General features: G+C 36.1%; 1 protein-coding gene across 2 annotated transcripts in view; it reads left to right on the top strand.

The window, feature by feature from the left end:
- The window catches only part of ITPR2 (inositol 1,4,5-trisphosphate receptor type 2), a 525070-nt gene that overhangs the window by 278497 nt on the left and 227096 nt on the right, over nucleotides 1-19477 (top strand). For both annotated transcript variants that reach the window (XM_079139251.1, XM_079139250.1), the window contains 3 exons: nucleotides 408-533; nucleotides 14734-14862; nucleotides 16199-16319. In XM_079139251.1, the coding sequence (XP_078995377.1) occupies nucleotides 408-533; nucleotides 14734-14862; nucleotides 16199-16319 (376 nt within the window). The remainder of the gene's footprint in view (nucleotides 1-407; nucleotides 534-14733; nucleotides 14863-16198; nucleotides 16320-19477) is intronic.

Here is a 19477-nt window from a genome sequence, read left to right as displayed (position 1 = left end):
TCCCTGATTCCTTTGTGTCTTTGCCTCATTCACTTCTGGACATACTTTTTCTCTCTACACCTCTAGAAGAGTTTCTTGAAGTTAAGATTTAACATGTTTCACTTTAGTAAGAAGGGGGGGGGGGAGAGAAAGAGAGACAGAACCCTGACTCCTAGAGTCTCCATGATAGGATGATAGGCTTGGTTTGCATTAAGTGCTCATTCTCACATCAGTCCCTTGGCCTACAGACCTGAGTACTAGATCACATATTCACCCCTGGATTGAAGAAAGGAAATGGGAATGCTTTCTAGGTAGATAAATATGCAGTAATCTACTATAGGAACTAACACATTTTAACCTTTTGTAATTGATATTTGAAAGTGATCAATAAAGAAATGAACTTTCTTTTGTATTTGAAACTTATACAGGTTAAAATTGCTTATGTGAACTTTGTTAATCACTGCTATGTTGACACTGAAGTGGAAATGAAAGAAATCTACACAAGTAACCATATTTGGAAATTATTTGAGAATTTCTTGGTGGATATGGCAAGGGTAAGTTGCACTTTTCACCTTTAAGTACAGTTCATGTTTAGTAAGGCTGGAAACGTGCATTTTGACTGAACAGAATTAAAACATCTGCAATTTCCATCAAATCTACTACCTTTTGATTCAGTCTCTTACAATCATGAAGTTGTGAATGTGTTTCACAAGATTTTAAGATTTAATGAGTTAATATCCACAAAATACCTATTACAGTATATGTAGCAGTAGATAGTGTTCATTTTTTATTTTTATAATGATATTTGTTATTAAGTAGAATTTTAATAGCCTTTCTACACTGATCTGAGAAGACATTTGGCAGAGGTCAATTTATAATCAACTCTTACCTTGAGTACAATTAACACCACAGGTGGGGGAGGTTGCTAGGCCTTGACCTTCTCTTTCAGGCAGGTAGGCACTTGACCTGACTGCAGACTTATCATTAATCATTGTTGCTCATTCAGCCTTCCTTGGAAGCATGCTGAAATAAGTTCATCATGTGGTATTATCACTTATGTCAGCAAAACTAGACTCTGCTTTTGACTTGGAGTCTGTTTCCTCTTGTTTTTGTTTTGTTCCGTTTTGGTACAGGAGTTAGGAAAGGACATGTGGACCTGGCTGGCATTTTCGAGATACTGCTCAGAATATTTTTGCTATGTCATTACTAAGTAAGTGAATGAATAAAGAAAGGAAGGAGTGAATCTTCTTGATACATAGCACTGAATTCTCTTTAGTATGTTTTAGCCTTTCTTTTTGCAAAGTGAATTATTATAATATCCAGGGTCTATTATTTTAATTAAAAATTCTTCTCTAGTTTTCTTTTTAAATAATGGGATATGAAGTGAAAATAAGGGTTTCAGTGGTAAAAATACTATATAGTAAACTCCTTAGACTTGTTATGAGTTATAATGACCTGTGCTGGTCTCTCTGGCCTCTCTATTTTCCTGAGTGCTGGTAGCTTTATAGAGATCTCATATACATGTTTTTGGAAAAGTATTGGTGAAGCCCTTATTTCCACCGTCTTATAGAATGGTATCTCACTGCCTCTCCATAACCCCTTCTGGAAGGAGGGACAACAAAGTAAATACAGTAAAATACTGACCACAGCCCTATATACCCATGAACACCTTTGGATAATATAATAGGACATGTGCTTTTCCTTTTCAAGAATGCTTTCTTCTTAGCCACAATTTCCAGGTGAAATGCACTCATTGTATCTCTGGGTGGTAAAGTGTGTGCCATCTCTACTAGGTTCAAGTTCATGTGAACTAGGGTAGTTCCTGTTTTACATCATTTCTATCTAACTGGAATCCACTTTCTCTTTTCTCAGGTAAATCTGCACCTGTAAAGAAACCATTCTGTTTTTTTTTTTTTTTTTTTTTTTTTTTTTTTTTTATTGTAAACAAATGGGATACATGTTGTTTCTCTGTTTGTACATGGCGTAAAGGCATACCATTTGTGTAATCATAAATTTACATAGAGCAATGTTGTTTGATTCATTCTGTTATTTTTTTCCCTTCCCCCCACCCCTCCCACCCCTCTTTACCCTCTATACAGTAGTTCCTTCCTCTATACTTGCCCCCCTCCCTAAAACTAACTCTAACCCTTCCCTCCCCCCCATTATGTGTCAACCTCCACTTATTAGCGATATCATTCGTCCTTTGGCTTTTTGAGATTGGCTTATCTCACTTAGCATGATATTCTCCAATTTCATCCATTTGCCTGCAAATGTCATAATTTTATCATTCTTTATGGCTGAGTAATATTCCATAGTATATATATACCACAGTTTCTTTATCCACTCATCAATTGAAGGGCATCTAGGTTGGTTCCACAGTCTAGCTATTGTGAATTGAGCAGCTATGAACATTGATGTGGCTGTATTTCTGTAGTATGCAGATTTTAAGTCCTTTGGGTATAGGCCAAGGAGTGGGATAGCTGGGTCAAATGGTGGTTCCATTCCAAGTTTTCTAAGGAATCTCCACACTGCTTTCCATAGCGGCTGCACTAATTTGCAGCCCCACCAGCAGTGTATGAGTGTACCTTTCTCCCCACATCCTCGCCAACACCTGTTGTTGCTCGTATTCTTGATAATCGCCATTCTAATTGGGGTGAGATGGAACCATTCTGTTTTATATGAGATTTAACATAATGCTCATATTTATTCCCTTGTGGCCTTGTGAAAACTTAGTATCTAGCCAGATGCAAGAGTGTGCAAGAGTCTCCAGAGTCCTTGAAGTAGAGGATGATTTCTGTGACAATGCTTGAGCTTTAAAATTGCACGTGCAGGAAGATGCTAAAGAGATTATAGACTGATTTGCAGAGTCGCATGCACTGTGCTACTGACTAGAGATAAGCTTGAGGAAAGATCAAGGGCATATTTTAGGCAACATGAGTTATAATGCTAAAAGGACTTTGTTTTTTAAACCACAGAAAGCTGATGATAACTGCCATTGATTATGGCACCTTGGAAACACTTTTCATTGATACATTTGGAAGACAAAAGTATATAGATTTATGTTTTTTTTTAAAGTATGCTTGTGGGAAGGGTGCTTTTTGTTTATTTTTCATTTTAGCTGTTTTGACTAAGCAGATAATGCATGTTCTTTATTCTGAAGTCTCTAAGGGAATTTCAAGCCCTTCTAGGTCTATTCACTTTTCATGTCTAACGACGACGGCTTAACTATACTGTAAAAGCCCTTTTTTATTCTTGTTTCCCTCCCATCCATATTTTAAAGCAACAATTCTCTAATCCACTCTCCAAATTATCAGGAAATCACCTTTCCTGTTTCAGGAAAGGAAAAGGAAACCTGACTTTTCCACATCTGGAATTTCTTTCTTCTCCTGTGGAAAGATGAAGGAGCTACTTCAAACTTTTAGATTCAAATTACAAAATACGTATGATTAAATGAGTAGAAATTGGTCTTGTAGGCAAACTTTCTGTTCAGGAGGATAGTAGTTCTCAAGCTTTAGAATTAAGCTCATGGAGGCCTCATTAAAACACAGATGCCTGGGCCCTGACTTGAGAGTTTCTGATTCAGTACCTGGGAGAATTGGCATTTTTAAGCCCCAAGGTGATGATTTATAGTTGCTGGTTCAGAAAACACACTTAGGGAATTGCTTTAGTGGAGAATAGTGGTTAAGGGTAGGTATTTCACAGAAGTTACCTGTACCAAAGTCTATGTCCAAACTGGCTGTGGTTATCTTGTGCAAGGTACTTAATGGTCTCACCCCAAGTTTCCTTATTTATATAATGAATATAATAATAACATATTCCTCATGGTGTTCCTGGAAAGATTCAGTGAAACAAGGCATGCAAAACTCTTAGCACATATTGGTGTCTTCTAGGAGAGTTGGCAACTTCACCTATATCATTATCACTAGTGTTATTGCAAAGTTATGTGGAGCCTAGCAAGTTTAAAATGCTTCCCTGAGACCTGTACCAAATAATAATATTGAGTATAACCAAAGGGTAGATCATCAGGCACAGGCAGAAGCCCAAAAGTATACATGAAGCTGAACATGTACAATAGTGGTTGATGAGTTGTTATAGAGGGCATGAATGAAATTCAGATGTTATAACAACCTTATGAAATCCCCTGACACCTGATTAACATAAGTGAGAAATGATGAAGAGAATCTGTGGGAAGGTATTTGATAAGATGGATGCTGTGGTCTTACCCTAGCATCTTAGGGTTGGAAGAGATTAATATATGTTGTTCAACTTTATGTCCAGTTTGTAGTTTTTAGCACTACCTGAATATTTCTTTTAACAATGCTCTTTCTGTTTTTGAGGCTTTTGTTTTTATTACCACAGAACTTAATTATTAAAAGCTCTTGGATTGAGTCAAATTTTAATTTATTATATGTACATATACACACACATTATACACACACATGTGTGTGTGCAATGTGTGTGTGTATATTTTGTGATACCGAGGATCAAACCTAGTTCTCCTGCATGCTGGGTAAAAAACCTCTACCACTGAACTACATCCTCACCCCTTATTAATGGTAATTTTGACTTTGATGTTCTTCTAGCAATAATATAGAACAGTTAAGTTCACAGATAGAAGTCTTTATTAGAAGCACAAATTCTCTTTATCTGTGGTCTATGTTGAAATTATAAAATTGCATAAATTAAAGGAACTTATGATCTAGATTAGCCTCATAATTTTGTCTGTGGGTTTCAGAGAGAAAATTTGCCAGGTGACTCCACTCGCTTGCTATAGAAGCCTTTCCCCACACAGCTTGTCAAGCATTTCATACATCCTTCACCCCTTTCTGTGAGCCTCTGATGTTGTTTCTGGGATCCTTGTTTCCATATTCTTTTGGGTTCCCTCTAGTCTGTGTGTGTTTCTGTTTAAAGATTTGGCATCCAGGTTGGAGCCAACTACTTCATGCAGGGTCTGGCCAGCACAATTATATTTTAGTAGAAATTTTGAGAACAATTGTGTTTAAAAATTAATCGTTTGAAAATAAATGAAATATTGACACACAGTAGCACTCATACTGCCTTCCGCCTTTCTTCCTAAGGTTTTCTGGAGCCAGCACTGACGGGGGCTTTTTGTTTGCTCTTTTGTTTGCTCTGGACTAAAGCCCTCCAAAGAGTCACCTCTATTAGGATCTTTCATTTTCTTGTTTGCACCTCCTTGTCTTTTATCTTCTTAAGACCCATATAAGAAAATATTTCTTCAGAGATAGTTTTTAATAAACTGGGGCCAAAAGATTTCACATACTTTTTCCATTCTTATTTCCTGATAGAAGCAGCATCCTTGGCCTGTAAATACACCAGATTCAGGCAGGTTGCAAAAGCTATTAGACCCATGAAAAGTTGTTACTGTGTCTTTCAGAGCATTTAATGACAGCCCACTTTGATCTATGTTCTAATGCGGCTAAAATGGGTGTTCGTAGAGCAGGAATGCTTTTCTTTGGCTTCATAACTGTTGTTGCAAAGTCAGGGAGCTCGAATCATTATGAGAACGCACATGGAGGAAGGTGGACTATGATCAATGTCAACCTCCGACTAGGTATATATTTTTGAAGATGTTCCCAATTTCACTATCAATTTCAAGATCCTATAATACCAAGACTACTCTAAGTGATATACTGGCAGAATGAAATTAGGCCAAGAAATAATTTAGGAGGCACACCTAACACAGTGTCATATCACTGTCCCATCAGTCATTGCCTAACAAGACAAATCAAGGTATTTCATTTTCAGATAGATCACTTGAGCAATGGCCCACTCCCTTTACTTAACTTACCAAATAGGTAAGAGGTAGGAGTAAATATAGGATTTATATGTACTTTGGGGCATACTGTCCCATTTCTTTCATTTGATAGGATTAAAAAGATTTTATTTAATTTTCTTGAGTTTCTTAAGTTGAATGAACCATTGGTAAGCCCCATTTTAAAGTTTCATTAAGTAGCATTGCAGGGAAGTGAAAAATTATAAAGTTTTCTATAGATTTTATTATTTGAGTAGTACCTTTTCTTCAGTTCTAATTCTATTCATCTCGTTAACTTTCATGCTAAATTATAATGATGGTGTCCACCTGGGATAGAAGAGCTGTTTGCTGGTTTGTTTGTTTGTTTGTTTTGGTACCAGGAATTTACCTCAGGAGTGTTCAACTCCAAACCATTTTGTAAATTTATTTTTTATTTTTTATTTTGAGACAGGGTCTTGCTCCGTTGCTGAGTGTTTGCTGTTCTTTATGGTTGGTTGGTTATTCCCTGTCTGGCATCATATTTTCTGCTCTTCAAATTCTTTGCAGTATTTATTATTGTTGATCAGTTACTTCTTGAAACACTTCTTCCCTTGGGCCCCAAGATCAGTCCCATTCTCTTTGCCTTTGATCTCACTGGCCACTTCTTAGTCTCTGGGCTTTTTCTTTGGCATCTTTCCAGCTTCTATATATTGAAATGTGCCAGGCTCACACCTTGGATTTGCTCCCTTTTCTGTCTACAGTCGCTTGCTGATTTCATTCCTTCTCATAACTTTAACAGTGGGTTGATTGAAGCCTAGACCCTTCCACTGGTGTCCAGTCTTACATATCTGTCTACGTGACATCTCCACTTGACTATCTGACCTCAAACTCTATTCAGTCCCATGTCCTGCTGTAAAACAATCCCTTCACAAGTCTTTAGTGTTGTTGTAAATAGCAGTTCCATTCTCACTCCGGGTTCAGGTAAAACATCTTGGTGTCACCTGTAAACCCTTTTTCCTTACACCTTAAATCCAACCCTTCTGCAAATTCTGCAAGTTCTAGTCTTAAAATGTCCCCAATTTGACTACTTTTGGACATTTTGATCATGATCACTAGATACCCTTATCTCTCATCAGGAGGAGAAAGAAGACGAAGTGGAGGAGATTCAGGCTATTGCTCTTCCAGATTCCTTCAGAGACTTTATGTCTTACCCAGAGCAAAACTTGTATGTGATTTGACCTTCACTCTTCTGCCACTTCACTCTCTGGTCTCGATGTTCTCCCCATTCCATCTAGTAGCCTCCTTGCTGCTCTTCCCAATATGCTCCTCTCTCAGCACCTTTGCCTTTTCCTGTGTTGCTTGACCCCCGCCCCAGGTACGCTCATGACTTCTTCCTTCTCTTCTTGTATGCCCCTCCTTAAAAGGCACCCTATTAGAGAGGCCTTCACTAACTACCTACTACCCCCCTATACTTGCTCCATTTTTCTCCATAGAGCTTACCACCAGCTGACGTTACTTTATGTATTTGTTTCTATTTCAGGAGAAACAAAGGAAGGACAGGGATTTTGTGTGTTTTGTTTACTGCTGTGTCCTCACCTAGACCAATGTGTCACACATAGTAGATATTCAGTAACTATGTGTTGAAAAATTCATAACTGTCATCTGAAGTTAACTAGACTTAAAAAGTTTATTTAAAAACAAAGTAAGTATAGTCTTAATACAGACTTAACTAGGCGTGTGTGTGGAATGAAATAAATAGCCAGAAACATACCTTTATATATGTAAGATCTTAATATATAATAAAAATGTACTCAATAATGAGAAGGGATTGGTTATTTCTAGGGATCAGCAAACTTTTTCTGTAAAGAGCAAGATAATGAATATTTCAGCTTTGTAGGCCACTATTATAACTATTATAGCAATTATTACAGGGTAAGGAGCCACATACAATAATTGAGTGGATATGGCCGTATTTGACCCATTGCCTGTCCTTAGATTATTAAATTAATAATATAAACTCCATTAGAGTAGTGATTTTTGTATCTGTTCACTGATGGATTCTAAGTATGTAAAACATTCTTGGCATGGAATAGGCACTCAACAAAATTGTTGATTTGAATTAAATCAAAATGATTTTTCAGAACACTGGCTGTTTGAGGTGAAATGGACTTATATCACATGGTAACAGTAAGCAGAATGGATTTTTAGATGAACAAATGGAAACTAAAAATGGATGGAAATGTAGATGAATATCTTTGGATGAGAAAGGCATTTTTAAGCATAAAAGCAATGAATGAAATTCTCTTAGGAATATTCTAGACATTTCACTCTTTGAAGATTTAATACTTAGGTATATAAAAACATCCCAAGTAAAAATTTCAGAAAACCATCAAACTGGTAAAAGTTACTATATACTTTTAAAATGTACTAACTATTACATAAAGAACTACATATGTTGTTAAGGAAAGCACTAGCAATCTAATAAAACAATGGAGAAAACCAGACATTTGTGATTAATTAATTTATTTTTGGCATTTGGAATTCATAAAAAGAGTAAGTATAAGTAATTAGTAGACCTCTGAAAAATGTCCAACTATTAATAATTTTAAAATACAAAGGTAAATAAGTTCCAATTTCCAACCATCCTAATTGCAAGAGTAAAAAGATAATATTAAATGTTCATAATGGTGCAGGATGTGTATTTATGTACCTTTACATTAGATGAGAATAATTTTATGCAGTCTTTCTGAATAAAATTATATAATATTCCATTATTTACATATTTTATATGTTATTTTATTCATATTATATAATTTATGTAAAATAAATATTATATAATTTTAAATATATCATGAAATTTACCTTCCAAGAATCTGTCTTTGGGAAACAATTTAAAAACACCATTGAGGATTTATAGTCAAAGAAGTTCAACATACTTTTATGATAATATAAAGCAGCAAATAATTTAAGTATTCCCCAATAGAAAAATGATGAATAAATTTTGCTGTATCTACATGACAGATGTTAAAGTCAATGATACTATTTTTTGAGGGCTTTTAATGTGAGAAATACTAATAATGAAGTACTGAGTGTAAAAAGGAGAATACAAAACCAATTCCAGAAGGATTTCAATTATGTAAAATATTGTGGCAGAGGAAAAAGCATAAGAAAAGAACTTTCCAATATTAACTATAGTTTTATCTAAATTATAAGATTTTGGATAATTTTTTTGTTTTCCATTTTATGTTTCTTTAGTTTTTCAGAGTTCCCATGATTAATACATATCCAGAAAAATATTTTTTTCTGAAACAAATTTAGAGTCTAAGAACCAACTTGGTATATGAGCAGGTGATTCACATACAGAGGAGATATAGAAAGAAAACACTTGGGGAAGTTTTGGCCTCACAAGCAAAGGAATGCAAATTAAAACATGAGATATTGCCTCAGATATTTAGAAGAACATTTTGTTCTGCTTGAGGAATAATAAAATGATCCTTTGGATTTATATTCTCTGTGATCAAAGGTGTGCTACTGGCTCTAGAGCATTCCTGCCCTGCCTAATAGCCACTTACCACGCATGGTTTTCTCAAGTTAAATTTTAATCAGAATCAATTAACTCAGTTTAAAAAGTCAGTTCCTGGGTTGCACCAGCCACATTTCAAGAGTTCAGTAAGCACATATATCTAAGGGCTTCTAAATTGGGCATCACAGACACAGATTTCCATCATTGCAGACAGTTCTGTTGGACAGTGCTGCTCTAGCATCTGTTAATTTATTAGCATAGCCTGTCATCGTTGGGAGGGTAGCAGTCCTTTTTAGAGCAGAAGAGAGAAGGGATATATATCTTATATGTTAGGGGAGAAATTCAGACATAGTTGTGTCTGGAAATTTCACTTAATAAAATTATTCAACAAATAATTTTAGAATACCTATTAAGTGCAGAAGTGCTAAGTGCTGCGTGTACAGTAGTAAGCAAGAGAGATCAGTTCCTGGCATCCGGGCATGTATATGCTAATAGTGGAGACAGTTTATTAATTGCTATTCTCCCAGAAACCTCCATGGCTGCTTCCTCTTTCAGTTCTTCATTAAAATGAGATGTTACGCAAGAAATTTAAATAAATAGTAATCTTTGACATAACCACTTCTCCTGTCGCCTTCTCTATACCACTTGCCTCCCCTTTATTTTCTCTGTAGTCTATTATTTTTTTGATTTTTACCACTTCACATGTTCTATATTTATTAATTTGTCTATGGTGTGCCTTTCTTTTCTTTTTTTTTAAATCTTTTTTTAAATATTTTTTTTTAGTTGTTGATGGACCTTTATTTTATTCATTTATTTGTGGTGCTGAGAATCGAATCCATTGCCTCACATATGTGAGGTAAGCACTCTACCACTGAGCCACAACTCAGGCCCGAGGTGTGCTTTTCTTGATTGAAATAAGGGCTCTAACAGAATAGGGACTTTATTTTGTTTGGTCAAGTATTTGAATTCCTAATCCAGTGTTTGGCTTTAATTTAAAAGTTTAAGAAGCTGTAGGATACGTCATAAAATTTGACAAATATACAGTAAAATTCATCTGGAAATAAAAAAGGACAAATATTTCAAAAGGTGAATTTTTTTTTTCCTGGAAAAGCTATCGGTGGTGGACACTTTTTTTTTTTTTAAACTGGAAAGCACGTTACAAACTGATAAATCCTTCATTTTTATGAAGGAGGATTAAAATATTTTAAAAATCCTTAGTATATATAAAAAATTTAGGGAGAGATTTAAGTAATTAGTGACACACTGTGGGAGAAACCTCAAGCAACCTAAGAAGGAGGCAAGAAATTACTATTGAATAAATATTCAGAGGACAGGTGAGTTTCAGTATGAAAAAAATTAATCAGTATCTGTAAGTTAGGTATCTACAGCAGCAAAATCCAGATAAAGAGTTAAAAACTAGAATAAAAATATACAGACTATATTTTCTTTTGCAGAAAGAGGTTTGTCTTCTTTGTATTAAATAAATAGTTCTAATCAAAATAAGGAGTAGTGCCTGGATGTTAAAAATTAGTTTACACAATGAAACATAAGAATGTAAATATTCTGAGTCAGAATGCACAATCTGAAAAGAGCTTATAAAAGGTATATTAAACTGATATGTAATGTAGAGTCATTATCCAGGTTGTTGGAAAGTGGTTTAGAGGACTTAAATTGCTTGTACAGGACAGAAAATAGAAATGATGACATAAAAGTACCCAGCCTTGTTAAACAACGTACAAAATACAAAATGAAATAACTTTTAGGTATCATTAAATTGACAAAACAATTATTAGAATATGTAGGTATAGCAGTCCTTCCAGTAGGAAACAAATGGCGTGCTCTAAGAAGTGTGGGTAGGGCTGAAGGAACCAGGAAGGGAGAGGAGAGCACCAGGAACTGGGAACATGACAAAGCAGGTGCTGCCTGGGGGCCTGTCGGGGTAGCGGGCAGCACAGTGTTCCTGTCAGGGAACAGTTTGCAAGGCAAACTGGGCCCCAGTGGGAGGTGCGTCCCCCAACACCAAAGCCTCAGCAGGGAGAGGGAGGTGGAAATGGAAGCAGAGGTGGAATAGGTACCTGACCTCTTTCTCTTTCATTCTGTGATCTCCTGACAGTGCCCTGCAGGAATGAAACCCAACCAGAACCTGAAAGCAAGAGCTAGCGTTGGTAATGCAGGGACATCCTCTGTATCCATGATTGTTGATAGCACTGTAAATTTGTTTAAAGGATCATCCCAGCAAGTAGTATAAAACTGTCTACTTACCCTCATCTGCCTCCTTTTTGGGTGAAATATATCAAAAAATGTGAAAGTAAAATTGGTAATCTTACATAATTCTTTGTGATAAATAAATAAAAATAAATAAATAAATAAAAGAAATCACATAAAAGACTAACAAGAAGGAAATAACTAAGAAAATGATTTGTAATTTTTGGTAATGTGTATCTCAACCCATTCCAAAAATAGATTAAAGCATGATAATGCATTCAAATGATGAAATAAATATAGCCTTTTAAAACAAGTTTTTAGGTAATGACAGTACATAGAAATGTTTTATAGGAAATGATGTTATGTCATTAATACATGAAAGCAGATTGAAACTTAAAAAATATATATGTAAAACACATAAAAGATAATTTAATGTGACTTAATTTTATTTCTGATCTTTGTTGTAAAGAGGTAATAAAAATAAGTAAAAGACAGGATAAGGAAATATTACACTATTTATTAGTTTCTTTTCCCCTGAAAACTTCTTAAAGGTTTTAATAAGAAAAGTAGCTTCCTACATTTCTTGGCTATTCATATTACAGTGTGGGGTGCTATTCAGATGGGGTGGGAAAAAATACCTTGAAAAGAGGAATAGGTTTTACACTGTTTTGTAAACATAAAGAGTTTTCATTATTCAAGATTTTGAATTAAGACTTTTATCTAGGAATAGATAACTTTTATTAATCTATTGACTGAAAAGGAAATTTCTGGGTGGTGCTTTGGCAAATTTCCAGTTGCAAGTCATGCAGTGTGATACTATGATGACTCTAGAGAGCCATACGAGATTGCGTGGTGCATAGGGGTGGAGAAGGTCACTTTTGTTGGTTGTGCCAGACTTGGTCTGCTTCATAGTCCACATTAAGACAGTTTTATCCTCCATATCAGAAAAGTTCAATGTAAAAGCCAGTGCTAGACAGATACCAACAGAACTAAATCCTAATTCATGTCCATCTAGGGAAAATCAATTTTGTATTAGTTCTGAGACCACATTAAATGTTAATCCTCTGATAGAATGACCTACAAAGATAGCCTAGTTCAAAGATAATCAAAAAACAAAAAATACAAGTCCTTAGTCTTATTTTTTTTAAAATTTGGTTGATTGATTCATTCCACAAATATTTACAAGTAGTCCCCTCTTGTACAGTTTCACTTTTTGCAGTTTCAGTTATCTGAGGGTGACAAAATTTTGAAAACATTAAGTGGAAAATTCCAGAAACAAATAATTCATAAATTTTAATATTGTATGCTGTTCTAACTTGATGAAATCTTGCACGTCCTGTGTCATCCCATGCCCTCTGACTCAGAATGCAAATCATCCCTTTGTCCAGCTTATCCATGGTGTATATACCACCTGCCTGCTCGTCACTTAGTAGACATGGTTATTAGATCACCTGTAACAGTATTGCAGTGCTTGTGTTCAAGTAATGCTCATTTTACTCAATCACAACCCCGACACGCAAGAGTAGTGATGCTGGCAATTCAGATATGTCAAAGAGAAGTTGTAAAGTATTTCCTTTAAGTGAAAAGATGGAAGTAAAATAGGACAGATTCAGGGAGGGAAGAAGGGGAGGGGAGGGGAGAGAGAGAGAGAGAGAGAGAGAGAGAGAGAGACAGAGGGAACATTCACATAATTTTCATTCCAGTATATTGTTATAATTGGTCTATTTTATTATGTTGTTAATCTCTTACTATACCTAATTTGTCAATTAAACTTTATTATAGATATACATGTATAAGAAAAAACATGGGGTTTGGTACAATCCATGGTTTCAAACATCCACCAGGGGTCTTAGACTATATCCCTGTGGATAAGGGGGGACTACTGTATTGAACATCTTGTATTTGCCAGACACTATGTTATATGCTGGAAAAATAGCTAGATTACATAACTTGCCATAATTTATTTTTTTAATTATACTCTTCCCTACTATAACCCTATGATGTTTATTATACTGAAAACCTTTTAGTTATAAAAACAAAAGATATATGCCATTTAATAGATGACTAAAAAATGAGATGGAAAGTAGCTTACATACAAACTTTTTTTTTCTTCTCCCTCATCCAGCAAATGCTGGCTTTAGCACTTCTGTTTTCTAAACTAAAAACACTGGAACACATGGTATGAGAAAGGAATTTTTCTCTTTTATGAATTTGTGTGAAAAGTTTTAAAGCAATATCAAATGAAATTACATTTATTCTTTTACTTAAGCACCTTATTGAAAAGACAAAAATTAACATAAAAATTTGGATTGCCTAAGAACATCTGGAACATATGGCCACCATATTTACCCACTACAATTTGTCAACATTTAAATTTTATTTCCCTCTCTGTTTTTCAGTCTCTTCTCACACCCTCTGTTCTCCTCCTCCTCCTTTTTGTCTCCATGTTTCCTGTGTGCTTTTCATTTGTTTTGTTTTGTTTTGTTTTAAATCATACATCTTAGCATTTGCAATTTGTCTGCCCTGACACACTTTGAAATTTATAGTTTGGTGAAATGGCCAGTTTGTGCCTCATTTAATCAGATGTAAAGAACAGAGCAGGAAGCAGGGCTGTCTTTTTTTTTTTTTTTTTTTTTTTTGGATCTGTCTCTAGCTCTAGTTTTGTGCCTTCTTGCTTAGCCTACTCTGAGAAGAATGCATACAGAAATATACTTCCATGCCTCCCAGATTATTTCTAGGTGAGAAAGTCAGAGTTGTTGAAAAGGGTGTTGATTTATCTCCTCTGACTTTTCTGCCTCTGTCCAGATAGTTTCTTTGCTCTCTCCAGTTTGGGCCAGATATTTTAAAGCAAAATGGGTGCAGAGGCACACCATCATTAATTACATCTACTTCTTTCTTATAGTTATGACTATTTCCTCTTTGACTTCCTCATGTTGAGTGGGAGGGAAAGTGGTTTCTAGAAGAACCAAGCTTGGGGACCAAGGGAAAGGTTGGTGAGCAAGAGAGTGGAGAAGCAAATCAAGAATAAGGAGCTGGGAGTCTGAAGGAATTCTGATCCCTGGCTGAAAGGAGTCTAATTTGAAGAAGAAGCTATTGTAAAATGATATAATTTTAGTGGGTTGGGGGCAGAAATATTTCTTTTCAAAGCAACTTTAAAAAGCATAAAAATTATTATGGAGAGCTATTTCAGGACAATGTTTTAGAAGATTCCTGTGTTGAGTAATGATGCAAAGATGGGCTGAAGCATATGGAGTTGTTTTGCTCTTCTCTCCAGGTCTGCAACAGCACCACAGACAGGAAGCACGCGGACATCTTCCTGGAGAAGTGCGTTACAGAGTCAGTCATGAGCATTGTGAGCGGCTTCTTCAGCTCTCCTTTCTCAGACAACAGTACCAGCCTCCAGGTAACTGAACCAAGGGCAGAAGTGTTGTTACAAGGAATTTATATTCTTGGAGTAGGAAAAATCTACAATCTGGCCCAGAAGTTGTTTTCTACATTTCTTTTTTTTCTTTCCTTTCTTTCTTTTATTTTTTAATTTTTTTTTGTACCAGGGATTGAACCCAGGGGCACTTAAACACTGAGCCGCATCCCTAGTCCTTCTTATTTTTTATTTAGAGCCAGGGTCTTGCTGAGTTGCTTGGGGCCTCACTAAATTGCTGAGGCTTGCAATCCTCCTGCCTCAGCCTCCCAGGCCACTGGAATTACAGGCATGGGCCACTCTACCTGGCTGTTTCCTACACTTCTGAAAAGCATTCTCTCAAATTATGCCTCTTTCTGAATCTGTCAAACTTCATTTTAAATAAAGACATCCCATCTTCAAGTCATATTATTTTTCCTTACTCTGTAAGCAGACCAACACTTTGGAAATTGTAACAGTTAATTACTTTGAATGTTGCTAAAAGAACATTTTGTGTAGGGTCAAGTTATTTTTATATGAATTAATGTGAAGTTGTAGATGGAAACCTTTCCTTAAAGTATAACACAATGATGTCTGTATAATCTGTGTCTCTAGAACCAGTGCTGTGTAAGGGCATTTTTCCTCATGCTGTTATACACTTCTACACCATTCAGACTTGTTAGAGTAGATGTGGGTTTATGACTGCTAAGGTTGCCCAATACCGTAGATTTTTGTCACTAAAAGTTGGTCTTGCTGATGGAATCCTAAGTAGTTTCAGTGTTAGATAGTTTTTTCCACCATACTTTTATGCATTTTCTCTTTAGGTGACTGAATTTTTAAGATATTTGTGTGCATAGTTAACTCAATTTTTATGAACTGTTGTATCCTGTTAATGCACATTGCTCTGTGACTCCAGTATATCTTACCTGTACTGATCAAACCTAAATAAAGATTTTTATTGTAACTCTTTTTAAAAAAAAAAAAAAAGAAAGAAACCAAACCAACCCCCAAACCCAGAAACACCTGTTGTATTTGTACTTGGGAATAAACAAGGGATTTTTAAAAAATTACTTAAATTCATGTCATTGGCTTTGAGAAGTGGCATATTTTCTGATTAAGAATATTGTTAAAATGATTTATTTTCTGTAGTGTCTGGCACAGTGCAGATCATGAAGTGGGTATAGGATAATGTTGGCTGAATGAGGTATATATTATATAACCTGAAAGTTGAAAAAATGTATTGCATTTTATTTTGATAAACCTTTCTGATAATGCATAGGTCCCACACCAGGCACATTAGTGGCTTATTGGTACAAGTTGCTTACTTTCTTTCTGTGTTTAGACACACCAGCCAGTTTTTATTCAGCTGCTACAGTCTGCCTTCAGAATTTATAATTGCACCTGGCCAAACCCCGCACAGAAAGCCTCAGTGGAATCCTGCATCAGAACGTTGGCAGAAGTGGGTAAGTTCATGGTGTTCAGTTTGACTTAGTTATATACCTCTTGATGAAACTGAACTTTTGGCCCATAGGCAGTAGAAGCAGGTTTCCAACTTAATAAGAAGACAGGTGTGGTTTCTGTAAAGTGAAGTGTAATGATCAGCCAATGACTCTGAACATCACAGGCTTTTTGAGAGGGGGAATATATTTTTATTTCTAAATTTAAATGTAATATTGTATTCAATGCTTAAAGTGTAACTCAATAAAATTTTAAAGACATGGTGTTAGTTAATTGTGATCTCACATTTCATTGTAGAATTGTCTTGTTTATTATGAAACTGACTTAATAAGATTTCATATGGCAGTAGGATTTCCTGAGTGTTTTTTAGTGTTCTAATTTTGTTTGAAATCTGTTAGGTATTTTTTGAGGGCCTATTAGACATTGAAAACTTCAGAAATTACAAGTGAAGTGGGAGGCAAGGGGATCACAAGATTAGAAGGGTTTCTTACAGATACGTGTGGGGGGGGTTTAAGGAAGGGTGGGGGGAGGAGGAAGGAGAAATACAGACTTGGCTGAAATGAAAAAAGAAAAAGGCTTGCTCTTTCTCTGGTGGTTCTACCAGAGTTGGGAAGGGCAGTTTGTTCAGTTTCATTGTCATCGTTCCTGTTAACATTTCCTGGGCCCTTGTCATGTGCAAAGCTGAGTGATGTACATGCGCTCTCTCATTTAGATAGAAAGTTTAGATAGGATCTTTGATTATTTACATTTTACAGTTAAGAAAAGAGCATTATCTAGATTGTGTAACTTGGCCAGGGTTATCATATGTATGCATTTTCACGTCTTCTGAAAATGACTTAATTAATGATCATTTTAAAGTCTTTCCCCCATCTGCAATCTGACCTAAGCAATTGGATATTAACAAAATTTAAGGACAGCACCAATTTTAATGTGAATAAATTAAAAAACAATTATAACCAAGGAAGATCAGTTGAGAATTACTAAAACTAATAGACTAGTAATACAATTCACTAAGATAATTAATTACAGCTAAGTATTATACTTAATGAATTTTCTGCATACCAAAAACATATTATGTGAAAAAGATATTCATAATAGCAATGAAAATATTAAATACTTAATAGTAAACTTAAGAAATACAAGCAAATAAAATTAAATATTACATTGAGGGGTATAAAAGTTTTTATAAATGGAAAGATGCACAATTTCTGGATTGGAAAATTCAGTTGATAAAGATGCCAGTTCTCTTGAAAGAAGTGAATAACTCCAGTGCTTCCACACTTGGAACCCTCCTTTGCACACAGAGCCCACATGGGCCCAGATGCCCCACAGGGAAGCTGTCCTGAGCTTGACCTCCGACACCCTCCTGTGGAGGTGCACTCCTCCTCGCCATCTTTTGGCTCCAAAGTCTGGGCCATGCTTCTGCTGTGTGGTGCTGTCTTCTTTGCCTTGCTGGGTCTCTGGTCTCCGCCCTGGGTCACTCCTTCACATGCATACCCTCTTCACTTCTCTTCACTTATGACTCCCTGAGCCAGAATTCCCCCAGTGTGGACACCCTCCCGACTCCCTGGTCATCCTCAGCATGCAGCCCTTCCTTACAGACCTTCCACTTTTTCTTGGGCTCCAGGTCTCTGGGTCACTATGGTTCTGGGCCACCACGGCTCCTTTTCAGACCTTTTTTTTTTTTCCCTGCTCTGCTCCTCTAAAGCTTTTATGACTGAATGTTCAGGAAAAAAAGAAGAGGAAACTGCAATTGATATCAAAAATAAAAAAAGAGCACCTAATTTTTATTATAAAAATATGTACAAAGTATCTATAGGGTCATATAAATAAAATATTAACACTGGTTGTCTCTGAGTGGTGGAGTGATAGGGGAATGTGGTTCTCTTGTTTACACATTCATATAATTTCTGAGTTCTTAATAAAAAGTTATCTTTCAAGTTATAATAAAATAGAAGTAAAGGCTTTTTCTTTTCTTTTTCTTTCTTTCTTTCTTTTTTTTGGGTGGGGGTTACCAGGGATTGAACTCAGGGGCACTCAACCCCTGAGCCACATCCCCAGCCCTATTTTATATTTTATTTAGAGACAGGGTCTCACTGAGTTACTTAGTGCCTCACTTTTGCTGAGGTTGGCTTTGAACTTCATCCTCTTCCTGCCCTAGCCTCCTGAGCTACTGGGGTTATAGGCATGTGCCATGGAGCTGGACAGTAAAGGCATTTTCATTTGGACCACATTTGTTAGGATGCATGTTAACCACTAAAAGATAAAATATGATGATGTTGATTTTTGCATAGGAATACATCACCTTATCTGCCAACTAGTATTCTTTTCCATTTTAAGGCAGTCTTTCCCTGTTTTCTCACCTTCCTCCTTTCTCTTCCTGTCTTCCCCTTTCTCCTCCTCCTCCCTCACTGTTCATCACATGCACTGGGGGAATGCAGGTCAGTTCACACAGAGCATAGAGAGCATGCTGTTCAGGGCACTTAAGAATCCAGACAGGAACTTCACTGCAAGTGGGACTCCATGCTGAGCTTGCCGCTAGATTCTGGCCTCAGTGGTGGGTATACCATAATCAGATCCGTTCTTGCATAGCAGGATAGCAGAGTTTGGGGGGGTTTAAAATAGTCACTGAAACTATATTAATCCAAATATGTAATTTATTTCTAAGTTGTAAGATTCACTTTCTATCATTTCCTATACTGGCCACAATCTTAGGATGTAGGAGAAAAAAACTTAGTTCCTTTCGTATGCTATAAAAACAGGTGTGATAAGAAGTTTAAAAGATAATGATGAGGGGTTAGTGTTAGGGTTAGAGTTAGAGTTAGGGAGGGGGGCAAGAATGGAGGAAGGAAGGACTGTATAGAGGGAAAAGAGGGGTTGGAGGGGTGGGGGGAAGGGAAAAAATAACAGAATGAATCAAACAACATTACCCTATGTAAATTTATGATTGCACAAATGGTACGCCTTTATGCCATGTACAAACAGAGAAACAACATGTATCCATTTGTTTACAATTAAAAAAAAAAGATAATGATGTCTAAACCTGTAATCAAGATGGGCTTGAAGAGTGATGTTTTGGTATGAAAACCTGTTTCATCCTGTGAGGAGACATGCTTTCTTCCTCTTCCTAGTTGATCCTGTCCATCAGCAGAGTTGCTGGGCT

Source organism: Sciurus vulgaris, assembly GCF_902686455.1.
Source record: "Sciurus vulgaris genome assembly, chromosome: 5".
NCBI classification, from domain to species: domain Eukaryota; kingdom Metazoa; phylum Chordata; class Mammalia; order Rodentia; family Sciuridae; genus Sciurus; species Sciurus vulgaris.
The sequence above is the reverse complement of the archived record's forward strand: the minus strand, read 5'-3'. Positions and strand labels throughout refer to the sequence as shown.